We start from the raw sequence: 26,665 nt of genomic DNA, 5'->3' as shown, positions 1-26,665 counted from the left end.
GGAGGAAATTGGGTTAGCAAAACACCCAAACAATGCAAGCTTTGTCTTGAAGTAATTCTGGGAGATTATTGGGAATGCAGGTAATTGAGACATTTTAATACAAAAACCAGAGTAAACAGCAAGCAGACATGTTTAAAAGACAGAATAGTAGTTGTGCCCTGAGTTCCACAGTGGTAGCACATATGGTGTCAAGTGGAATCCCACAGCAGTGGCTAGTATCAGAGTGAAGGGTCAGGAAGTGGGAGGGAGGATGGTAAAAAAAGAGCTGCATGTGATCTTAATGGCTCAATATCTGACTGGGGCAGACGGAATATCTGTACACTCTCTGGCTCCTGATATATATCATTGACTTTGATATTGAAACCACTTGCAAATTCGCCGATGATACTGAAATGTTATAACAGTAAAGAAGGAAAATGCAGTGAATTAGTTATAGAAAGATTTGATTAATTATATTAACAGTTGAAATCTAACAACAATAACATTTTTTGAAAAGAGAAACAATCATAAAATCTTTCAATGTCTAGATGATATGGTCATGTCATTAATAAAGGTTATTGAATGACAGTGCATAGTGGCATAGATTTTGCTGAGGCTTTACACTGCATGATCTGACCTAGAGTTGCCAGTTCTCCCAAATGGTCAGGGGATGCCCTGGAAGAAAATATTAATCCCTTGGGCACTGCTGCGAACAACCTGGGGGAAATAGAGGTTTTATTTGCAGTTTACACTTATGAATTTACTTTGCCTACATAAGTAGCATTTTTGTTTGCAGAAATTCAGCCGCACCTCCCAAAGCAATGACAAGGGTATGCCATCCATCGTCCACTATTTCCTCAGAGTCACATGCAAACCTGACGTTGACATATGTCACCATTCCTTCATTATTGTTGAATCAACATCCTGGAAGGTCCTAATGAATAGCAGTATATGAGCATCTCACTGAAATGGTTCAAAATGCAGACTTACCACAACTTTCTCAAAGGCAACTAGAGATGTGAAGTAATTGGCAATTGTGTCACACAATCACAGAATTTATATAATGCAGACAAAGGCCATTCAACCCATTTTAGCTGCACTGGCATTTGTGTCAGTGATAACCAAACCCCAAAAACAAGTTATTTATCTTCTCACACCACTGCTATGTACATAAAACCACAAAGACTGCAAGAAACTCAAACTTTATTAGACAAGTGCAGCACATTATCAAACTGCAGGGAAGTGATCTATAGTCGGATCTCATGTAGTTGGTGTCAGAAGGTTGTTCCACGACAATTTTTTCTGACTTCACTTGGAGAACTGTACCAAGAATCTGGTCGCAATAATTTAAAAAGGACTCAAACGAGTACAGAGAGCAGAAATAAATTTCATCCTAATGTATGTAGGTTGTGCTGTGAAGGAAAAGTTCCTGACAATCTGGGAGAACTGGCTAATCTAGGTCAGATTGTGTAGTGCATAGCCTCAGCAAAATAATTTCAGCTCATGACAATATACTGCCATTAGCCTAATTAATAACATGACTATATCACCTTGGCATTGCAATTAACACTGTGTTCTTGGTATTGATCAGATCAGTTTTATACACTGAGTATCCCTTTCTCATTGCTTTTAAGTCGATCACAAGGTGCGAGCATTTATTATCTATCACTGATTGTCCCTGAGAATTTAGTACCTCCAAAATCAACATAGAAACGAATCTCTACAGTGTGGAAAGAGGTCCTTCAGTCCAACGAGTCCACACTGACCCTCTGAAGAGTAACTCACCCAGACCCATTCCCCTACCTTATATTTATCCCGACTAATGCACCTAACCTACATGTCCCTGGAACACTATGGGCAATTTAGCATGGCCAATTCACCCTAACCTGCACATCTTTGGATTGAATATCTCAATTTTTACTGGCTTACAAAGTTTCGGTGTACTTTACTGGTGGTAAAAGCTAGGTTGTGGAGTTTACATTCAATGTTTGGTGATGAAAAGGAGCTTGCACTTCATGGTGAGATCTGTGTCTCAAATTCACTTTGTCTCTTGCATCCCCATCCACTCCACATCGCATGGTGCCCAAGAAATATTTTATATAATTTTCTCTGATTAATGAACTTCTATTGTGATCATTTGTTTAAAAAAATATTTTAAAATGATCAAAAACTTAATGGTTTGGAATAACCGAGTTAACAGTAAGACAGGAAACAGAAAGTGGGAATTCTGTGATATATCAATAAAAATCATTACCTGGTCAGACCTTCGTCAGCTGCCTCAGTTAGACCATAAGATCATAAGACTGTAACACATAAGAGTGGGAATAAGGCCATTCAGCCCATCGGGTCCACTCCGCCATTCAATCATGGCTGATGGGTATTTCAATGCCACCGACCCACACTATCCCCGTGTCCCTTAATTCCTTGCGAGATTAAGAATTTATCAATCTCTTCCTTTAAGACATTGAACCTCCCTGTCTCCACTGTGCCCCAAGGCAATGAATTCCACAGGCCTATCACTCTCTGGCTGAAGAAACGTCTCCTCATTTTCATTTTAAATTGACCCCCTCTAGTTCTAAGGCTGTGCCCAGAGGTCCTAGTATCTCCACCTGACAGAAACAATTTTCCCTGTGTCCACCCTTTCTAAGCCATACATTATCTTCTACATTTCTATTAAATCTCCCCTCAACATTCTAAACTCTAATGAATACAATCTCAGGATCCTCAGCCATTCAACGTATGTTAGACATGCTCCAATGCCAGTATGTCCTTTCTGAGTTGGTGTGTGGCCCAAAACTGGACACAGTATTCTAAATGGGGCATATTGCTGCTTTTACATTCCAACCCTCTTGAAATAAATGACAACATTACATTTGCTTTCTTAACCACAGACTCAACCTGCAAGTCAACCTTTAGAGAATCCTGTACTCGCACTCCCAGATCCCTTCGTACTTTGTTTTAGGAGTTTTCTCACCATTTAGAAAATAGTCTGTCCCTGTATTCTTTTTTCCAAAGTGCAAGACCTTGCATTTGCTCACATTGAATTTCATTAGCCATTTCTTGGACCACTCTCCTAAACTGTCTAAACCTTTCTGCAGCCTCCCCAACTCCTCAGAACTACTGCCTGTCCACCTAACTCTGTATCATCGACGAACTTCGCCAGAATGCCCCAATCTCTTCATCCAGATCACTAATACATAAAGTGAACAGCTGCGGCCCCAACACTGAACCTTGCGGGACACCACTTGCCATTCCAAAAAAGAACCTTTTATCCCAACTCTCTGCCTTCTGTCAGACAGCCAATCCCCAATCCATGCCAGTAGCTCACCTCAAACACCATGGGCCCCCACCTAATTCAGCAGCCTCCTGTGAGGCACCTTATCAAAGGCCTTTGGAAGTCTAGGTAGATAACATCCACTGGGTTTCCCTGGTCCAACCTACTTGTTATCTCTTCAAAGAATTCTAACAGGTTTGTCAGGCATGACCTCCCCTTAGTAAATACATGCTGACCCTGCACTTCCAAGTATTTCGAAATCTCATCCTTACCGATGGATTCTAGAATTCTACCTACAACTGAGGTTAGCTAATTGGTCTATAATTTTCCATCTTTTGGCTTGATCCTTTCTTGAACGAGGGGGTTACAGCAGCAACTTTCTAATCGTCCCACTTGTGCTGCACCCCTGTGGTTTCATTCTTGCCAATGTTGTATGTTCTCCAGTCTCAGTCCCTATTACTCTTCTCTCTGTGGTGTCATTCCTAATACTGCCTGTAGACTTGCCTCACTGGAACTGTAATCCATTTGATTTCACCTCGACTCTCTCAGTATTCTATGCTATTTCATTCTGATGGTCATTACACTGTCACTCAACAATGTCAATGTACTCCCACATGAATTTTCTCTTACTGTTCCCTATATTCCATGAGTTCTTGTCCTGTTGTGAAAGGGGAGTGCTGTAAACAATGTAAAATACCAAGGCCTATGTTCAAGGGGCGTCCAGGCTCATGTTATCCTTTTCTATACAAATGTCAATGCCATGCATAGGTAATTACATTCTCCTAAGAAGTGGACTCTTATTTTCTATCGCATTCTGCTTCTTTCCTCCATGAGTGAAAGTGGGCATGAGAGGTCAAGCACCACAGAGCTAGGGACCTGACTGATATGAGATTTAAGTATTGCATTGTCTATGGTGCTGACCATCAATGTAACACCCATAAATGACTGGTTGAGCTGGTCTGGCACAAATTGGGACAGAAGCAGGTAATTGGAGGAGGTATGAAATGCTGCACACATAATGAGATTTTGGGAATCAAATTTAATTGCAAGTCTATAATCTGGTTAGTTCCTCTGGACTTTAAACAAACTACTTTTTGTATACCAAGATAATGGAGTTTCAAAAAGGATCACATTATTTCTCCATTCAAATTCCTCACCAACTTAGACCTATAAAATGTAACTAGCTGTTGCATCCACACAGCATCAGAATATTCCCAAGTAATTTGGAAATATATTTTGGGGAGATTTTTTAATATCAATTAGACCATGTTGTACTCTGCACGTTAAGTAACCCTGAATTCATAACTCTCTGCAGGTAACTGCTGAATGCACTTTAATTCAAAACCTGCAACTTTGAAAGCCCTCTCTGGAATTGTTCCCAGAACAAAAATAGGAAATGAATAGCTGATCTTCAGGTGACAGCTGCTGTTCTTTTGTACATGTGGGTGATTTGTGTGTATGCGAGTTTATAGTTGATAGATTCCAATTGCAGAAACCAGGTCATTGTTTAAAGAATAAAAGTGTACTGCATTCCCTTTAGAAGCAGTGGTTCAGTTATTCAGAAATTCCATAGCATGTATAATTTATCTGATGTAGTAATTCACGTTTTAGATTCCATGGTGCTCAGCTGTCTGTGTGGAAGAATTGTTCTTGATTCCAAATTACAAAGGTTTTATCTTACAAACAACAGATGGAACACCAGTCACTATCCTTCAAGTTAGAGGGTATGAAGTGAAAGATTTAGCTGTTAAATGATTTCCGGAAAGACTTTTGGACAGAGCATGAAAATGAATTTGGTGGGGAGTGTTTTGATGGCCTGATTATATTTAATCAGTGCCCATATGTAGTTTAATATAGTATATTCCATTATAATAAATTTGGTATTGCATGCAAAGATTTATTTTATTCATTCATGTGATGTGTGCGTTGCTGGCTAAGCCAACATTTATTACCCAGTCCCTGGTTGCTTTTGAGAAAATGGTGGTGCGCTTCCTTCTTGAATTGCTGCAGTCCTGAGGCTGTAGGGGTAGAAATGAGTTCTAGAATTTTAACCCTGTTAGATCAAAGTTATGATGATCTATTTCCAAGACAGGATGCTGAGGAGAGAGGAATTGATTTGTGGAGATATTGCTGCCAGGTGGTAGAAGTTACAGATTTGAAAAATGTGGATGGGTTTGGTGTGTTGCCTCAGTGCATCTTGCAGATGTACACCATGCTATTATTGTGCATAAGTACTGAAGGGAATGTCAATCAAGTGGACTACTCTGTCGTGGATGGTGTCAAGCTTCTCAAGTGCTGTTGGAACTAAATCCATACAGGTAACTGGAGAGCTTCTGTTATACTTCTGACCTTTGCCTTGTCGATGTTGGAGAGGCTTTAGAAATATAGGAAATGAGTTCCTTTCCTCGAATATGCTTTTGTAGCCACAGTATGTATATGGCTGGTCAGTTTTGTTTCTGGCTAATGGAAACCCAGGATGTTAATAGCACAGAATCCCACAATGGTAACACCGTTGAACATCAAGTAATAATAGTTAGATTTTCTCTTGTTAGTCATAGTTTTTTCTGGTTCTTGTGATTTTTATTTGCCACTTGTCAGCCCTACTCTGGATATTGTCCATGTCCTGCTGTATTTGGATATGGACTGCTTCCGTATTTTAGGAGTTGCTGAACAGTATGCAATCATCAACAAAGCTACCCATATCGGATCTTACTGGGGGAGGGGGGTCATTGATGAACAGCTGCAAATGATTTGCAACCCCCCCACCACCACAATATTAATGTGAAAGCCCTTCAATGATATCTATGGGCTGAGATGATTGACCTCCAAGAATACCGTGGGGTGGCACGATGGCTCAGTGGTGCTTCAGCACCAGGGAACCGGGTTTGATTCCCGCCTCATGCGACTGTCTATGTGGAGTTTGCACATTCTCCCCACACCTGCATGGGTTTTCTCCGGGTGCTCTGGTTTCCTCCCACAAACCAAAGATGTGCAAGTCAGGTGAATTGGCCATGCTAAATTGCCCATAGTGGTACGTGTATTAGTCAGGGGTAAATACAGAGTAGGGGAATGGGTCTGGGTGGGTTACTCTTCAGAGGGTCGGTGTGGACTTGTTGGGCCGAAGGGCCTGTTTCCATACTGTAGGGATTCTAATCTAACTACAACCACATTCCTTTGTGTTGGGTATTGAAACTCCAGTGCAAACAGAATGGTGAAACACAGTTAAATTTAAATTATTTAATATTATTACATAATCAGTGGGCCAGAAATCGGAAAAAAATCCTGTACATGATTTCTCTCCATGGCCCTCCCTCCTCATATTCCTGTTTCATAGTCAGGATCACCCCACCGCAGCTATTCTTGCATTCCTTTTCCCCAGTTTATAATAATTACTAAAATACATAGGTAGTTTCTGTGAAAATAGACTTTATTTCAGTAAAAACATTTCTATGTAGAAACAAGGGAAATGCATTTAACAGTTAGGGCCTGGCCCTATTCATAATTGCACTCCATGCAGAGCACAGCTGAACTTGATCCCAATGATGCATGCAAAACAAGAGGTGAAAATATTTATAAATGTCACAAACAATCATATAAACTCTTCTTTACAAAATCTTGACTGTATATTACAAAGTGGCGTGCAAGAATTTAAACATGATGGCAATTATTTAAGGTATGAAAATACGTTTCTGTTTTATGTTTGACAGCTGCTCAGGAGCCTGGAGCACAGTGTAAATGTGCACAAACTGAGGGTGTCAGCTGAAAACTGGCAGGGTATTGTGGCTTGGCATCTGAAAATCTGTTTTGCATGTTTAGAAATCCATTAAGCTGTCTTTCTTGAATAAGGCAAAGGACAAACCTTCCAATTACCCACCTGTAGCAATATAATGGATCAGATCTCAAAATACATGGACACATTGCACACTAGCGATTTCAGGCAAAGTTGCTACCTTCTAGTTTTGCACCTAATGGACTAGACTTTAAACAGTCTGTTAGTAAATTTCTAACATACAAACAGGACATCAGAAGTCTGATATCTGTCACGGAATAATATACCCCCATTTTCTTCGATATATCATGAAATAGAGCCATTCTAAAAACATTTTAGTCACTTTCATCAGTGAACATCGGCCCTGATCATAATCCCTGCCCTGCACCAGTAACATTTTGGGAACTTATTAAATGGTGACAACTCGAGACAATAAGTCACTGCTGATAACAAGTATAGAGCTCACCAGTGTGTAACTCTGGAAAGACATGGACCAGTGAGACTCCGTCAAGTAACAAACTGGTGGTTAGACCACAATTCTCTTATCACTCAAGCACTACCTGTCCAACTCTGAGGTTAATGAAATGCAGAGATTTATATCTCTGCAAATCTTAAACAATATTGTCATGAATAGAACAGCTCTGTGCTCTTAACTGGAGTGTCAATGCATGAACAATAATGGTGATAGGTCTTCTAACAATTACAAATGAGGTGATCCGAAGCTAGATATTTCAAGTTGGCTGAAAATTTATGGTTTGTAATTATTACCATTTGTAAAAAGGCATTCTCATCTAATAATTTTATAGGATTAATGCTCAACAGCTACTCAGTGCAGGTTAGAGTTTCTCGCCAATCAATCATTATTTCCATCACAGCAAAGAGATGGTGGAAGTTTCTTTAGGTTTTGCCGTGGTCAGGATTCTGTTGCAGTGAGTGTGATCCTGTTTGATGTCAACAATTCCACTCAGTTTCCAATCATTTCCAAGGTGCTTCATCGTCTGAATTGATATACTAGATTCAAGATGAAGTAATTCTCTATTACTAGAGATTGAATGCAAGTTACTCTCCATTACTGGATCCCAGGTAGGAGTTACTCTGCTGCTGGAAACCAGGTCAGAGCTACACCTATACCTGACTCAAGATCAGATCATTCTCTGTTACTGGATCCCAGGTAGGAGTACTTGCTGCTCCAGGATCCCATTTTTGAGTTACTCTCTTTTACTGGATCCCAACCTTTTGAACAGTTTTTTTCCTTTGGAAAAAAACCCCTTTTTTTTCTTGTTATTGGAGGTGTTCTCACTGCATCCCTGATTGTCCATACACAGTCCTGTAACAGCAGGATAGTCTGTTTCTTGCACCATAGGCTGTGGAGCCGCAGTTTCATCCGAGCTCAGCTGTGGGAAGAAAATCAGAATAAACGTTATGGATGTTAGACAGCAAGAGACACACTCCACATTGCACACCTGCTGCAATCCGAACAGACACTTCAGACTGAGGACAAATGATATTGTATCAAACCTTGCTGATTCTGACCTTATGTCAATAACTACTTAGCCCACAGCTATTCAAACTCTGTAAAGCTTGTCACAATCACCTCAATCTCTATTCAAAGTCTGTCTGATATTTTTCCATTACCAATCACTCTTATCAGAAATGTATCAAAGCATTTCAAAATAACATTGCCAGTGTTCTTGCACTCAGAAACATTAAAATTTTATGCTTAGCATCATCGAGCAATAGGGTGAATGACCAGTTGAATTTCATGTAGTAATAGTTGAGAGAAAGTCTGGACATTATATCCAAATATCTTTGCTCTTCTGTGAAAGTGGTTAGCACTACTGCCTCACAGTGTCACAGTCCTGGGTTCGATTCCACCCTCAGGTGACTGTCTGTGTGGAGTCTACATGTTCTCCCCAAGTCTGTGATGGTTTCCTCCGGGTGCTCCAGTATCTGCCCACAGTCCAAAGATGTGCAGGTCAGGTGGATTGGCCATGCTAAATTGCCCATAGTGTTCAGGGACGTGCAGGCTAGATGGGTTTGCCATGGGAAATGCAGGGTTACGGCGGTGGTATGCTGTTCAGAGGGTCAGTGTGGACTCAATGGGCCGAATGGCTGCTTCCACACTGTAGGGATTCTAAGTTTGGCTTTAGTTCTGTATAAATCCTGTATTCTCAGCTACCATAATCTCCCCACAATGGCCCTGATGATCAGAAAAGGCTGTTTTTTTTTATTGTGGGGTTTCGTTTAAAGTCAGAGGGCAGAACTAGCTGCTTGTCAGTTCTCTTCCATTTCCCAATACCGCTGATGTTCACTCATATCCTGCATACAAATACAATTTGTGAAAACAATCCTCCTTCAGTTTGTCATTTATGTTTCCAGAAAGTTTTTTTTTCTTATCCCAATGACCTTAAATGAGCTTCCTTTTAAAGATGATGTTTTAGACCAGAGCAATGGCAAAGCCAATCACAGTTGCATGGGATTTCATCGCAGTTTTCCACTTTCAGTACTTCAGTCCACATTCCCAGCAACACTCTGTTTCTTGGTTTATAAAGTAAGAACATCAAGAAAAGTCTATTCAGCCACATCCAGCCTGTTCTGCCATTCAGTATGATAAGCCAATTCAGTGCCTTTTTCCCACAATAGCTCCATAACACCTTATGTCATTGGTATTTAGAAATTGTCAATCTTGACTTTGAACATATGCAGTTACACACCATTCTCATCTCTATGGGGTAGAGAATTCCAATGATTCACAAGCCTCTGAATAATAAAAAAAAATCCTTAAGGGGCTCCCCCTTTGTTCTTGGCTCCCCAGCCAGAGGAAATATCTTTGTTGCATTTGTCCTGTCTACCCCTTTAAGTATTTTGTAGGTTTCAATAAGATCAGCTCTCATTCTTCAAAACTCCAGAGAATATAGGCCCAATTGCTCCAATCTCCCTTTCTCGGACAAGCCTACCATCCAAGTAACCAGTCTGCTGAACCTTCATTGTACTTCCTGCACAATACTCTTCCTAAGACAACAAGCCCAAAACCACACATAATTCTCCAGGACCGAAGCTGCATGCACAACTCTAGAGGTGAAAATTGGCCATCAATTGAAAAAATGAAGACTTCAAAAACACTTAATGCTGATTTAGAATTTGTTTCATGCAACCACCCTAAAGATTTTAACTTAATAAAACTTACATTTTAAAATTATCTGCCTTGATTTTAGATAAGTATTTATGAAGAAATTCTCACATTATTATTGCAGAGTGGAAGTATGTCAGTTCTTAATGAGATACTGCCTCTCTTCCATGTTGGTCTTACTTCCTACCTGATTTACTCTATTGGTTACTTTCTGTCTCTGTGCAGAAGGAACTGATTTACATCAATCTTACTGTAGACACTGCATGCCTTCTGGTCTAATGTACACAACTGAGACACAGGCATGTGAGCACACAAAATAAATTTTCTCACATTAATTAATTGAGATTAAAAGGCATAATACACACCAAAAGCTGCCACTGCTGAAGATACGGGGCAATTGAATTTGATTCGCTTCTGTTAATCTGAATACAGTGGGAACTGTACATTTCTTACACAGCTTTTTCACTTTGCTGCACTTTACCTTCTCTCAAAAAGGGCAACGATGAGGAAAATGGGAGACAAAGATTGAGAAATGGGGTAGATCTGCCTCATACCTTGTCGAGTTAATAACAGATTGCCACAAAACCAGTGCTGCTCAAAGAAGAGCTCAACAGAAGTATGAGGTACCAAATAACAGAAGCTGCCCAGTTGTTTCAAAGTAGGCAATCAACTGACTGGCTCAGCAGACCTCAGATGGTAAGAAATTGATCATTATGAATAGTCAGTAACTCCATCATCAATGCATCATGTGCATACCAGGCAAACAGAATTGAGTAGGCTGAACTTTGGTTTTCTAATAATTCTTGCTCTGCATATCAAGAGAGCAGGAAACATCATGCATTGTGATGACTTCTATTTCTGAATAGACACTGTTCAGTTCACAGATAACTAAGACTTGCGAACCTGAACCACAAACTCAGCACTTTTAACATGGATCTTGAAAACTGTAAGCCAGTGTAGCCATGTAATGCTGCAAATTATCCAAAAAGCAATGACTGTACAGTGTTAGCCAGTCACAACAGGATCATGCAAAGCAAGCAAGAGGCTGTTATTGGCCATGACCCAGGTTAAATCAATTTCCTTTCAACAAAAATCATATGACATTGTCAGCAACTCATACTTCTGAAGATACCTCAGTTGACAAATCTTCTGTACCTCACATTCTAGCTACTCTGCAACATAATCATCGCACCCTCATCAGTCAACATCTCCCCTTCTAATTCTCCTGGTGATTCACCAGTAAAGAAGAAAATCTAATAGTAAGCCAGGTTTGAAAGCTGATTTCATGCAGTGGATTACTCCCTTACCTGTTATATTCCATTAACATTGCGGTTTTGAAGTCATATATGATCAAAAGATCAATTTGAGTTCACTTCAACTTTTTCCACATCCAAATCATTGGTGCTAATGGATACCGTGAGTCTGCCTTTTAGTCAGTAAAATACCAGATGCAATGCCAGGACTAATGACAATCCGGAAGCAACTAACAAATAGAAGTGGGAAAGCTAGCTAAAACTAGGGTGAGAAGTAAAAATAGAAAATGCAAAAAAAAATACACAGCTTGTCAGGCTGAATCTATTGAGAGAGAAACAGACTTCAACTTTCAGGATGAGGCCCTTTTATCAGTGATCAAAGCATTTCCAGCATTTTCTGTTTTTATTTCAGATGCCCTCATCCGCAGCATGTTGGTTTTGTATTAAGGGTGACACGTCCTTCTATAACTAATCCGAGTGTGAGTGACACAGCCAAGCACATCTACGATCCAGTTACTGTAATCTAGCATTACTGCAGGTGAAGTGCACACATGACGTCCTACATTTGAAGCCGGTTCAAAGGACAGAGTCAAAAGAGCATAATGCAGGCAAAGCTGCCGAATCTTACCCTTAATCTGTTGTGAGAGATTTTATTATATTTAAATAGTATTCTTGCAAATCATAGAGAATCCCAAACCTTTTGGCCACATTCTGCGATTTTGCAGTTGCTGTTTATTCTAAGAATGGTCCGATCTTGGGGTATCTGAGACTTATGCTCCCTCATGATCAGCTTTGAGAGCTACGGAGCTCTCACATGAAGATGATACACCTGCTGAGCTGCACCAGATGAATCTCTAGTTTGGATCCTGCAGTGGGGCGGCATGGACAAGGAAATTACTGCAATTGGAAACTGAAGCTGAACTAACTCATACCAGAGGTCGCTGCTTCATCCCTCAACATCACTCGCTATCCAAACACATTGTAGTTACTCCAAGAATTTAAGCTAATTTCTGAAAATATCAGAATCTGAGCACATAGATGCACCTTGAAAATGTGATTATATTCCAAATAGCTTACTTAACTAGACAATTAGGTTTCTTTGCAGTCACATATTAACCATACCATTTCACTATGAGTATGATTTCCTGGATACTTATTACAATTCTCCAAATCATTCTCATTTTGATTTCCCCTTACACTATTGCTAAGAGGGCTGTGCAATGTACTCTCTGGGCTGAATTTTCATTCCCGGTGGGGAGTAGAGCCAGACTTGGGAGGAAGTGCTCTGAATGGTCTGACCTTCGTGCCAAAGGGAATAGGGGCTGGACATTAACTAGAGGCAGGCCCGGCATCACCGGAAGTAATTCGGAGACATTGCAGTGTGCCAGTGTAGGCTTTTTTAAAGTCATGGCTCAGTGCTCAGGCACTTCAAATCCATTTTGAAACAAACAATAAAACCAAAATCAGCCAACAAGCCTTCACATACCCCACACATACTCAGGAAGTCATCCGTATTAACTTATGTGATTCACCCAGCCTTATGGCTCCTCATTTCCTCTACGCCAAGCTATGCACATGACCATGGTTTCCCATACCCTCTTTCTACTACCAGACCTTATTAGTCCATGGCCTGTAATACCCACATGATAACTCAGTGACAAGTCATGACTTCCTATCCACACTACAGTATCTTATTATTCTGATGCCAACTTAGAGCCAATTGAAGACCCCCAATCCTTTCTTTTGTGCTTTATTCTCAGTCTGCCAACTTAGTGTCAATTTATGGTTGTATGTTTTTTTCAGAATTTAAAGGCCAGGTTATTTAAATAATTTAACAGCTCAAAAATCCAAAGACCTTATCCACATATGTATACTGATATCGACTCTTTACAATCCCAAAGAGGAGCATGACCTCTCCCAAAAGGGAAGCTGACTACTCCCAAAGAGTACCTAACTTTATCACAGGGTGAGGTTCCAGAGGACTGGAGAATTGCAAATGTTCCCCCCTTGTTTAAGAAGGGTAGCAGGGATAATCCAGCTAATTATAGACTGGTGAGCCTGATGTCAGTGGTGAGGAAACTGCTGGAGAAGATACTGAGGGATAGAATCAAAATTGGAAGAAAATGGGCTTATCAGTGATCGGCGGCATGATTTTGTGCAGGGAAGGTCATGTCTTACCAACTTAATAGAATTCTTTGAGGAAGTGACAAAGTTGATTGTTGAGAGAAGGCTGTAGATGTCACATACATGGACTTCAGTAAGGCATTTGATAAGGTTTCCTGTAGTAGGCATTTGGAGAAAGTGAAGTTGCATGGGGTCCAGGGTGTTCCAGCTAGTTGGATAGAGAACTAGTTGGGCAGCAGAAGGCAGAGAGTAGGAGTGGAAGGGAGCTTCTCAAATTGGAGAACTGCAACCAGTGGTGTTCCACAGGGATCCGTGTTGCTACCAGTGTTGTTGCAATATACATAAATGTTCTGGAGGAAGGTATAGGTGGTCTGATTAGCAAATTGGCAGATGACACTAAGATTGGTGGAGTAGCAGAGTAAAGGGGACGGTCAGAGAATGCAAAAGAATATAGATAGATTGGAGAGTTGGGCAGAGAAATGGCAGATGGAGTTCAATCTGGGCAAATGCCAGTTGATGCATTTTGGAAGATCCAATTCAAGAGCGAACTATACGGTAAATAGCAAAGACCTGGGGAAATTGATGTACAGAGCGATCTGGGTGTTTAGGTCCATTGTACCCTGAAGGTGGCAATGCAAGTCAATAGAGTGGTCAAGAAGGCAAACGGCATGCTTTCCTTCATCGGACAGGATATTGAGTACAAGAGTTGGCAGATCATGTTACAGTTGTATAGGACTTTGGTTCAGCCACGTTTGGAATACTGGGTACAATTCTGGTTGAAACATTACCAAAAGGATGTGGATGCTTTGGACAGGCTGCAGAGAAGGTTCACCAGGATGTTGTCTGGTATGGAGGGTGCTAGCTAGGAAGAGAGGTTGAGGATTATTTTCATTGGAAAGATGGAGGTTGAAGGGAGATTTGATGGAGGTCTACAAAATCATGAGAGGTATATATGGGGTGACGAGCTAGAAGCTTTTCCCAGAGTGCGGAACTCAATTACTAGGGGTCACAAGTTCAAGGTGAAGGGGAAATGTTTAAAGGAGATATGCATGGAAAGTTCTTTATGCAGAGGGTGGTGGGTGTCTTGTATGGTTGCCAGCTGAGATGGTAGTGACGGGCATGATAGCGTCATTTAAGATGTATCTAGACAGATACATGAATGGGCAGGGAACAGAGGGATACAGATCCTTAGAAAATAGGCAACAGGTTTAGGTAGAGGATCTGGATTGGTGCAGGCTTGGAGGGCCAAACGGCCTGTTCCTGTGCTATAATTTTCTTTGTTCTTTGTAACTCCAGTAGGTTTAGACACCTTCCCCAAATGTTTTGTTTCAGAAACATGGATGACCAAAATTGATACAATTCGAAGGCAGCCACTGTTGTAAAAGAACTGCGACTTTTGCAAACGGTGGATGTGTGAAATATTTTCCATCCCATTTCTGCCAACAACTCCCCCAGCTCCTCACTCCCAATAACCCAGAAAAACAGGAGTGCTGGTTTTGTGGCCAGGACCTCTGGATTCCGGGTTCCAGCACCACTTTGCCTAACGCACAAATTCTTTCTGACTTTATAAAAATTCAGCCCTCAGAGGTTACCTATGAAACTCTTGATCTCTTTGATACTTATGGTTTTAGGCATGGCCCTGAATGAAATACTCTCGCAGTCTACAAGGAAGAACTGTCTTCTGACTTTGACTTAATCCCTTTCTTTTAGCACAACAGTTTAGATCAACGCATTGGTGGCCAAGGGGAATAGAATGCAGATTATGGGCAGTCTGTTGAAAGGTTACTTTACCCTGAAGTGCTAGTAGGACAGAAAGGAGGGATGGGCATTGTTAAAATTTGACTGAGATATAGAAAAGATTGTATTATTTGGAAATATTTCCCAAGGCTGTAGATATTTCCTCTAACTCTGTTCTTTGCACCAGCGCTGTGTTTGCCATGGAAATGCAGCTTCTCCTGGTGTGCATGCTGCAATAAAGGACAGTGCCTGAAAGCTGCAGCAGTGTCTTCAGCAACATCAACTTACAAGCTTCCTGGATGCTAATTACCGCTTGAAATGAACAGTCTTCTTCTGTTGCCATAGAAAAAGGTAGAGAAACAGAAATATTATAATAAAAGAAAGCGAAACAGCTAAAACAAGAAAGTAAATGAACAAAAGAGCTTTAATAAGAACCAGCTGCTCTAATCAGGCCTGACTTCTGCACAAGCATGAATCATTACCTCCATTAGAATTCAGCCAGTTCATCATCTGAAGGGAATAAACCAAATACCTGCAGAGTGTGAACATTTTGTGAAAGGACTGAACTGTAGAATTCTTGGGCTAAAACCTGCAAACTTACCGTTCTCCAAAAAAAAGGTTAATGTGACAACTAAAAAATATGGATTGAGAGAAAACAATATGTGAATAATTTAAAGGCAGCAAGAACAGAACTTTCCAAAAGTGTTGCACTTGATAAGATTGTAATATGATTAAGAGCTTTAACATAACACAGCCACCTATTGCAAAAGTAAGAAACTCACTGCAAGAATCACACAAGGAAAAATTCAGGTTTTCAAAGAAAAGGTCAGTAATAAAAGAAATCCTCAAAAGATTTCAGTACATACAGAGAAGCATTCTTCACTCTGAAAAAGGCCCTAAAAATTTGACTTGGAAAAGATTAAAGGGTTAGTTAATACATTCATTTAAAAATGACTCAGAGCCTGTAAATTGATATCAAACCAGAGCCAAAACTACTCAGTCTTCCTTTATGTGGAGGATTGGGGGTGGGGGGGGGGTGGGGGGGGGGGGGGTGGTAGGCACAATGCCTCACGCATGCAAACTAGGCAAAAGGAGTTAGCCCAAAGTTGGAGGGTCTGTTTTTGTGCTGTACACCTCTATGACTCTAACACCATCTATACCTCACTGACTGATACGATTTTGCTTCTGACTTTGACTTTTGCAGAAAAAAATGGCGATGAGTGACACAGGTACAAAGCCCAGCTAGCCTTTAGCTGTAAAACAGGATAAGGATGTCAAGCCAAAGAGAGGACATGGCAGACCCAGGAAGCAAACCTAAGTATGACGTAATTTACATTTTTTCAACACGCTTTCACTGAAACCTGTACTTTACACACTTCCACCCCACTTGGTCAGACTGGTATGCACACGCATACAACACAAAAATATACTCCTTTTAAGTTAACAGGATCATCTTGCGTTTTAAAACTGCATTTTTCTCTTAGTGACCCATGATTTTGGATTTTAATGCAAGCTTTTTTCACATCACATGTACACCTCTAGTTGTCCGATTGCTAACATCTCTTTGTAAGTTACACCTGTTGTTGTAAAAAGCAGTTTATTTTGGGGTTGCATAAAAAATGCATAAGGTTGTTTTTTTGAATAATTGATCAGTTTTACAATCGCTCCGAGTTGCGGAGCACCATCTGGCTGTAAGGCAGCTGGTATAACATTTTTCTCCTTTTTTTTATTTGCGTGGCTTTCAAAGTATTTTTGTTTTTAGTGGGGAGGAGTGGAGGTCAGATGGTGCTGCTGAGGGAAGTTTTGAATATGCTACAGTCGAGCCCGCTACGTTCAATGTCTGCCTTTGTTAAAAAGCTGCTTATAAAAGTTAAAACAACAGCACTTTTAAAAGGGAGAAGAACAGACTAAGGAACCACATAGTGAGGTCAGTGCAAGAGAGAGAGAGAGAGAGAGAGAGAGAGAGAGAGAAAGAAAGAAACCCACATTGCTAACTGACAGTTACTGCCTTTGCTGTTGAATTCATGTATTGCTGAACATTGGAGTGCGTCTGGGAAAATTATAAAACAGTGAAATTCACAACTAATCTTGGAGGAATCTGTTGTGAGAGGTCACAGCACAGAAATAGATCAGTAGATGTTTTAAGTGTGGTTTTAAAATAAGTTTGCAGTAGTGAGTAGAGTGGGTTCCTTCTTGATTATATGTTTTATTGAGCTATGGCTCTTGATTAAACTTAAAATATAAGCTATAAGTATTAATTTAACCTGGAGCAGTGTTTTGTAGCGAAATAAGACAGTGCTATTTTCTGGGTCTGTAGATTGAAAGAAGCAAAAATGGCCTTTAGTAGAGTGATATGCTCTTCCTGTCAGATGTGAAGTTTAGGGAGAGTTTATGGGTTTTTGAGGATTATATATATGCAATAAATGCCATTGGTTGCGAATCCTATTAGAACGAATGGATCAGTTGGAGAGGCAATGAGGAATTTACAAGAGCAAGGATGTGTGATGGATGGCAGTTATAAGAAGGGGGAGAAGTCTCAGATACAGTCACATAGATGGGTTAACTCCAGGAAAGGTGAGAGAGGTAGGCAGGTATTGCAGGAGTTGTTTTCTGTGGCTATCCCCATTTCAAACAAGTATGCTGTTTTGGAAAATATAGGGGGTGATGGATTCTCAGGGGAATGTAGCACGAACAGCCAAGTTTCTGGTATTGAGACTGGCTCTGATGTAATGAGGAGTGTGTTGGGTTCTAAAGATCAATTGTCTTGGGGACTCTCTAGTCCGAGGTACGGACAGAGGCTTCTGTGGCCAGCAGCGAAAAATCAGAATTGTGTGTTGCTTCCCTGGTATCAGGATCAAGGATGTCTCAGAGAGGGTGCAGAATGTTCTCCAGTGGGGAGAGGAGCCAGAAGGAGGTCATTGTCCACATTGGAACCAACGACATGGGAAGGGAAAAGGTTGAGATTCTGATGGGATATTACAGAGAGTTAGGCAGGAATATAAAAAGGAGATTTTGGAGAGTAGTAATATCTGGATTACTCCTGGTGCTATGAGCTAGTGAGGGCAGGAATAGGATGATAGAACAGATAAATGCATGGCTGAGAAGCTGGTGTATGGGAGAAGGATTCACATTTTTGGATCATTGGAAGCTGTTTTGGCGTAGAAGTGACCTGTACAAGAAGGATGGATTGCACATAAATTGGAAGGTGACTAATATACTGCCAGGGAGATTTGCTTGAGCTGCTTGGGAGGATTTAAACTAGTAAGGTGGGGAGGAGGGGGGGGAGGAGGGGGGGGGGGGGGTACAGTTGAGAACGAAGGCGAGTCAAACATTCAGGGCAGGCAGGGATAAAGCAGAGAACAAGGTAGGACTGATAAATTAAACTGTATTTATTTCAATGCAAGGAGCCTACCAGGGAAGGCAGGTGTTAGGAACATGCGACTGGGATATCATAGCAGTTACTAACACGTGGCCCAGGGATGGACAGGTCTGGCAGCTTACTGTTCCAGGATACAAATGCTACAGGAAGGATAGAAAAGGAGGCAAGAGAGAAGGGGGAGTGGCGATTTTGATAAGGGGTAGCATTACTGCTGTACTTAGGGAAGATATTCCTGGTAATACATCCAGGGAAGTTATTTGGGTGGAACTGAGAAATAAAAAAGGGAGGATCACTTTATTAGGATTGTAGCAAAGACCCCCTAATAATCAGAGGGAAATTGAGAAACAAATTTGTAAGGAGATCTCAGTTATCTGTAAGAATAATAGGGTGGTTATGGTAGGGGATTTTAACTTTCCGAACATAGATTGGGACCGCCATAGTGTTAATGGTTTAGATGGAGAGGAATTTGTTAAGTGTGTACAAGACAATTTTCTGATTCAGTATGTGGATGTACCTACTAGAGAAGGTGCAAAACTCGACCTACTCTTGGGAAATAAGGCAGGGCAGGGCATGTGACTGAGGTATCAGTGGGGAGTACTTTGGGGCTAGCGATCATAATTCTATTAGTTTTAAAACAGTGATGGAGAAGGATAGACCAGATCTAAAAGCTGAAGTTCTAAATTGGAGGAAGGCTAATTTTGACAGTATTAGGCAAGAACTTTCAAAAGCTGATTGGGTGTAGATATTCGCAGGTAAAGGGACGGCTGGAAAATGGGAAGCCTTCAAAAATGAGATAACGAGAATCCAGAGAAAGTATATTCCTGTTAGGGTGAAAGGAAACGCTGGTAGGTATAGGGAATGCTGTTTGACTTAAGAAATTGAGGTTTTGATTAAGAAAAGAAGGAAGCATATGTCAGGTATAGACAGGATAGATGGAGTGAATCCTTAGAAAAGTATAAGGGCAGTAGAAGTATACTTAAGAGAGAAATCAGAAAGGCAGAAAGGGGACATAAGATAGCTTTGGCAAATAGAGTTAAGGAGAATCCAAAGGGATTTTACAAATACATTAAGGATAAATGGATAACTAGGGAGAGAATAGGACCCCTCAAAGGTCAGCAAGGCGGCCTTTGTGTGGAGCCGCAGGAAATGGGGGAGATACTAAATGTGTATTTTGTATCAGGATTTACTGTGGAAAAGGACATGGAAAATATAGAATGTAGGGAAATAGATGGTGACATCTTGAAAAATGTCCATATTACAGAGGAGGAAGTGCTGGATGTCTTGAAAAGCATAAAAGTGGATACATCCCCAGGACCTGATCAGGTGTACCCTAGAACTCTGTGGGAAGCTAGAGAAGTGATTGCTGGGCCTCTCACTGAGATATTTGTATCATCGATAGGTGAGGTGCCGGATGACTGGAGGCTGGCTAACGTGGTGCCACTGTTTAAGAAAGGTGGCAAAGACAAGCCAGAGGCAATAGACCAGTAAGCCTGACGTCAGTGGTGGGCAAGTTGTTGGAGGGAACCCTGAGAGATGGGATGTACATGTATTTGGAAAGGCAAGGACTGATTAGGGATAGTCAACATGGCTTTGTGTACGGGAAATCATGTCTCACAAACTTGATTGAGATTTTTGAAGAAATAACAAAGAGGATTGATCAGGCCAGAATGGTGGATGTGATCTATCTGGACTTCAGAAAGGCACCAGTGCTGTGTTTGCCATGAAAATGCAGCTTCTCCTGGTGTGCATGCTGCAATGCAAAGGACAGTGCCTGACAGCTGCAGCAGTGTCTTCAGCAACATCAACTTACAAACCCTCCTTTCTCTCCCCTTTCACTTCCCTCTCTTTGGCCAATCTGTACCTCTCCTCTCAGACTATCTATTCCCCATTCCCTCTGGCCTCTCCAGTATGCATTTATTTCTTGTCTTCACTCCTTTCCAAACTTTTCTCCCTCTCCTGACATACTGTCCAGCCTCACTTTCTCTTCCCAACTGATCTCTCCTCCTTTCCTTATTTTGCTTCAACTACATTTGAGCTGCTAACCCTCCTTTACCTGTGAATTACCCTTGGTCTTGAATTCCTTTGCGGAGAGCCCAGTAGTACTGTTATATATTACATTCAATATTTCACAAAAGTAAGTATATTATTTGTATTTTACATAATACAGGATATACTTGGTGTACCTGTTTTTCTTTGTGTGCTACAGTTGGAGAAAGTCTTGACATGATATTCCCAGCAGCTGCCTCCACTGTCTCCCCTCCAGGTATCACCTCCAGGAAGTTGGATGGTGCAAGCCCATGCAGTCCATTTAGGTCACCCTAGCATGAGAGAACACAGAAGCCTGTTACATACCACTCAAAACAACTAAATTAATCATGTCATCGGAATGGAGGCAAGATTCAAGTGTTTGTGTCGGAGGGGAAACTGAGGAGTAAATAAACCCCTCTTGGCAGCCCAATACGGTTTACATTTTTGTGGCCCTGGTATTTTTGAAAAGGTTGTTTTTAGCTCAGCTTACTGTTGGATTAATTCAAAATTAAAGCCAGTATCAGCAACTTGAGCTTGGGTCCAGGATGGAAATGCTTTACACGGCCTGTAAGGTGCTGGTACACACTACCAGCCCAAAACAACCTCAAGCAATTAAAATTGCTTTGAACATCCCTTTCTCAAAATAGGTTGGCACTGTTAGTCCAACGGTTTCAAACAATGAACAGGACTCAGGTCCCAGAAAACACTTCTTGTCTATTCGACTAGGAAAACCTTCAGTAACAAATAAAAACAAATACTGGTAACGCTCAGCAGAACCGGTAATGTTGGTGGATAGAAACAGAATGAACACTTGAGGTTGATGACCTTTCATCATATAATGGGTTATGAGTAAATGAAAAGATCCAGGAAAGGTCTAGGATAGGTCTGAAAGGCTGGAGAGCTTCAGTTACAAAAGTTCATGGCACAAGAAGCAAAGAAATAGACAAGGAAACAAAAGATATGTCCAGGCAAAAGATAAATGGTTGGCTATCATATATTTGAATGCAGAAGTGACTGAATTAAGAAAGAAATTTGAAAACTGAACCAGCAAAAAAGAGTTGAAACTTTATTGCTGGAACAGCACAGCAGGTCAGGCAGCATCCAGGGAACAGGAGATTCGACGTTTCGGGCACAGGCCCTTCTTCAGGAATGAGCAGAGAGTATTCAGCAGGAGAAGATAAAAGGTAGGGAGGAGGGACTTGGAGGAGGGGCGTTGGAAATGTGATAGGTGGAAAGAGGTCAAGGTGAGGGTGATAGGTCGGAGTAGGATGGAGGCGGAGAGGTCAAGAAGAAGACTGCAGGTCAGGAAGGCGGTGCCGGGCTGGAGGGATTCGGCTGAGACAAGGTGGGGGGAGGGGGGATGAAGAAACTGGTGAAGTCCAAGTTCATCCCCTGTGGTTGGAGGGTTCCCAGTCGGAAGATAAGACGCTCCTCCTCCGACCGTCGCGTTGTTGTGGTTTGGCGGTGGATGAGTCCAATGACCTGCATATCCTCGGTGGAGTGGGAGGGGGAGTTGAAATGCTGTGCTACAGGGTGGTTGGGTTGGTTCGTCCGGGTGGCCCAGAGGTGCTCTCTGAATCGCTCCGCAAGTAGGCGGCCTGTCTCCCCAATATAGAGGAGGCCACACCGGCTGCAGCAGATGCAGTAGATGATGTGGGTGGAGGTGCAGGTGAATCTGTGGCGGATATGGAAGTTTCCTTTGGGGCCTTGGAGAGAAGTGAGGGGGGAGGTGTGGGCGCAAGTGTTGCACCTCCTGCGGTTGCAAGGGAAGGTGCCGGGAGTGGAGGTTGGGTCGGTGGGGGGTGTGGATCTGACAAGGGAGTCGCGGAGGGAGTGGTCTCTACGGAAAGCTGATAGGGGAGGGGAGGGAAATATATCCTTGGTGCTGGGGTCTGTTTGGAGGTGGCGGAAGTGACGGCGGATGATGCGCTGTACATGGAGATTGGTGGGGTGGTAGGTGAGGACCAGTGGGGTTCTGTCCTGGTGGCGGTTGGAGGGGCGGGGCTCAAGGGCGGAGGAGCGGGAAGTGGAGGAGATGCGGTGGAGGGCACCGTCGACCACGTCGGGGGGGAAATTGTGGTCCTTGAAGAAGGAGGCCATCTGTGTTGTATGTATTTTGAACTGGTCCTCCTGGGAGCAGATGCGGCGGAGACGAAGGAATTGGGAGAATGGGATGGCGTTTTAACAGGGGGCAGGATGGGAGGAGGTGTAGTCCAGGTAGCTGTGGGAGTCGGTTGGTTTGTAACCTCTTTCCACCTATCACATTTCCAACGCCCCTCCTCCAAGTCCCTCCTCCCTACCTTTTATCTTCTCAAGCTGAACACTCTCTGCTCATTCCTGAAGAAGGGCCTGTGCCCGAAACGTCGAATCTCCTGTTCCCTGGATGCTGCCTGACCTGCTGTGCTGTTCCAGCAATAAAGTTTCAAAGTCACAAAGTGATGTAATTTTGAAGAAGAGTGTTTCTATGCAACAGGCGCCCTGTTCTTCCAGGTGGTAGAAGCTGCAGATTTGAAAAGTGCTGTCAGGAAAGTCTTGGAAAGTTGCTGCAACACTTTGTATAAATTGTACGTAATACACTGTACACTATAACAGACTGATGTTGGAGGAAGTGGAATGTTTAAGATGATGGGTGAAGTGCCAAAGTAGCAAACTGCTTTGGCCTAAGTGGTGTTGAGCTTCATGTGTGTTTTGTTTTTGGAGCTGCACATTTCCAGATAAGTGGAGAGAATTCCACTGCATTCCTGACACAAGGCTTGTAGGTGGCAAAGACTTTGGTCTGGGAAGGCAAGTTACCTCGCACAGAAAGTGTGCATCACTGTAAAAGAGAGTTTGGGGCTGACTTCTTTGAACTGACAGTCTAATGCAGCTAACATATTGCTTGACACATCTGCCTAGGCTTACGTAATAAAAGCCGTCCTCATCCATGTCCCCGTAAACTGTAATGATGTCACCAGCACTAAATGTCAGCTCAGCCTGTAAGGTAAAAATAAGGTTCAGTTTAGGGTTTGGCCACTATTGACTGGAATCCACAATTAAGCAATAAAAATGGAACACTTAGAAAATCACAAAGCAACAAGCAGTGTCAACATGAAAGGGAAATCACATTTGACAAACTCATGAGAGTTCTTTGATCATGTAACAAACAGAGAGGCTAAAGAGGAACAAGCACATCTAGTTTACTTACTTAGATTTCTAAAAGACATTTGATATGATTCCACATATAAAGCGACTACACAAGATAAACATTAAAAATCACAACACTAGGTTATAGTCTAACAGGTTTATTTGGAAGTACAAGCTTTCACAGCACTGCTCCTTCATTAGGTAGCTGTGGAGCAGGTTCATACGACACAGAATTTGTAGCAAAAGATCCCAGTGTCATGCAACTGAAACAATATATTGAACAAATCTAGATTGCAGTTAGGTCTTTCATCTTTTAGAATGGGTTATAGGTTTCGGTTCATTAATATGTAAATCCCAAAACTTCTTTCCAGTCATATCCTTGAGATAACTTAAGATTTTATAAATAAAGGTGACATCTCAGCTCCTTCTCTACACCTCCAATTCTCGCCTTTAAACAACTGCCGAACCTTAAACAGACCATTGATCACAGCAAACTTCAGAACAACATAGACCACAAAACCGTACAACCCTGTCATGGCAAATACTACAAGACATGTCAAAGTATCGACATGGATATCAGAGGCTGATAGCCAAGTTCGGTACCCATGTGGATGGCCTCAACCATGACCTTGGGTCCATGTCACACTACAGGTGACTCCACTACACTAAACACACACATACACGTCTTACATACTCACACACACCCTCTCTCATACACACATTTTCTCGCAGACACACGCACGTACACCCCCCACACTCATACCCATGCACACATCCTCTCACTGGCTTATACTCAGTCACACTCACGTACTCACTCTACCAAGCATGCACATATGCAAACACACACTCACACGCACAAACTTTCATTCCCACACAGACACGCGCGCGCACACACACACTCTCTCCCTCACATGCATGCATGCACATATATAAGTCTATGGAGTGAATTTGCATTTTCAGAATTGTAATTGTGGATGCATTCTATTTTGTTCAAAAAGCACACAATCTGCAGACAGTCAATCCAAGTAACATTTTATAAATTCCTGCTTTGGAAATAGAACCAGTCCAGCTCAAGACTGGAATACAGATAGACTCTAACCTCACACTTTTAATGCATTGTCTAAGCTGAGATTTGTCACCTTTTTTAAAAAACCTTAAGTTATCTCGAGAAAGTGACTGGAAAGAAGTTCTGGGATTTATAATATAATGAACCAAGACTTGCAACCCATGAAATACTTAACAGCAATCTAGGTCTGTTCAATATATTGTATCAGTTGCATGACACTGTGATCTTTTGCTGTAAATTCTGTGTCTAATGATCCTGTTCCACAGGCACCTGATGAAGGAGCAGTGCTCTGAAAGCTAATGCTTCCAAATAAACCTGTTGGACTATAACATGGCTTTGTGTGATTTCTAACTTTGTCCACCCCAGTCCAACACCGGCACCTCCATAAAGAAAAACGTTGGGAGTGATATACTAGTAGGACAGAGAATTAGCTCACCAAAAGCAAACAGATTCAGAATAAACTTGACATTTCCAGGTTAACAAACTGTAACTATTAGAAGGCCATGGGGATCAGTGCTGGGTCATCAACATTATAACCGATATTAAATGTGCTAGACGGGACAAAGTGTTTTAGGATCAAATTTGTTGGTGATGTGAGATTAGCTCATAACAAGCAGTAAAGTGTTAATGATAGGTTAAGTGAATGGACTAAAATTTGGCAGACAGAAAATAATGTGGGAAAATGTGAGGCTATCAATTTGCTGGAAAATATAGAAAACCAGAATACTTCAGTGAAGAGACACAGATAGATACAGTACAGAGTGATCTCCATGTCCTCATAATTGAACCACAAAACAAGCACGTGCAAGTATAGCATCTATGTTAGCCCAATCAGCAAAACAAAATTGCCTACTCTGTACTTTGCTCTGTGGCTATGAGTCTTTGCAACTTCTCAGTCTTTTAAATGGGTGACTTCTGATTTTTGAACAATGACTCCTAATTCTAGAATCTCTGATTGGAGGAAACATCCTCCATACATCTACTCTGTCAATATTCTTCAGGATCTTATAAGTTTCAATCAAATCAACTCTTACTTTTCTAAACCCCAACAGATAAAAGCCCAGTTTGTTTAACTGTACCTCATAAGACAACCTGGCTATTCCAGTTTAGTGACCTTTGTCTGAACCGCATCTGGAGTAATTACATCCTCCTTTGAATAAAGTGATCAATATTGTGCACAGCATTCCACATGCAATCTCATTGTGCCCTCCATAACCTCTCCACTTTGGTATTCAATATCCCTTGTGATAAATGCTAACATCTTGTTAGCTTTTCAAATTACTTGCTGTATCTGAATAGGATTCATGCACGAGGACATCCAGGTACCTTTGCATTTTACTACTCTGCAAACTCACACCATTTAGATAAAATGCTTCTTTTTTATTCTTACAGTCAATAGGGATAACTTCATATTTTCCCAGTTATACTTCACTTACCATGTCTTTGCCCACTCACATAATTAGTCATAGAGGTATACAGCATGGAAACAAACCCTTCAGTCCAACTCATCCATGCTGACCAGATGTCCTAACCCAATCTAGTCCCACCTACCAGCATTTGGCCCATATCCCTCTAAACCCTTCCTATTCATATACCCATCCAGATGCCTTTTAAATGCTGTAATTGTATTAGCCTTCACCACTTCCTCTGGAAGCCCATTCCATACATGCCACACCCTCTCTATGTGAAAAAGTTGCCTTTTGGATCCCTTTTAAATCTTTGCTCTCCCTCCCTAAACCTATGCCCTCTAGTTCTGGACCCCCCCCCCCCCCCATCCCAGGGAAAAGACCTTGTCTATTTACC

The 26,665-nt window shown here is 41.6% G+C and overlaps 1 protein-coding gene across 10 annotated transcripts in view; it reads right to left on the bottom strand.

Moving 5' to 3' along the window:
• Positions 1 to 6,665: 6,665 nt before the first annotated feature.
• Positions 6,666 to 26,665, bottom strand: part of tspoap1 (TSPO associated protein 1) — a 299,740-nt gene continuing 279,740 nt past the window's right edge. For 9 of the 10 annotated variants that reach the window (XM_087977435.1, XM_043718641.2, XM_087977432.1 and 6 more), the window contains 3 exons: positions 23,575 to 23,646; positions 20,829 to 20,963; positions 6,666 to 8,416 (listed from right to left, as the gene is read on the bottom strand). In XM_087977435.1, the coding sequence (XP_087833561.1) occupies positions 8,231 to 8,416; positions 20,829 to 20,963; positions 23,575 to 23,646 (393 nt within the window). In that variant the 3' untranslated portion in view covers positions 6,666 to 8,230. Of the gene's footprint in view, positions 8,417 to 15,554; positions 15,600 to 20,828; positions 20,964 to 23,574; positions 23,647 to 26,665 lie in introns of all 10 variants that reach the window. The other variant, XM_087977436.1, reaches the window with a different exon arrangement.

Source organism: Chiloscyllium plagiosum, unplaced genomic scaffold (genome assembly GCF_037043375.1).
Source record: "Chiloscyllium plagiosum isolate Xiang-an unplaced genomic scaffold, Cpla_swu_hap1 HiC_scaffold_31, whole genome shotgun sequence".
Lineage (NCBI taxonomy): Eukaryota > Metazoa > Chordata > Chondrichthyes > Orectolobiformes > Hemiscylliidae > Chiloscyllium > Chiloscyllium plagiosum.
The sequence above is the reverse complement of the archived record's forward strand: the minus strand, read 5'-3'. Positions and strand labels throughout refer to the sequence as shown.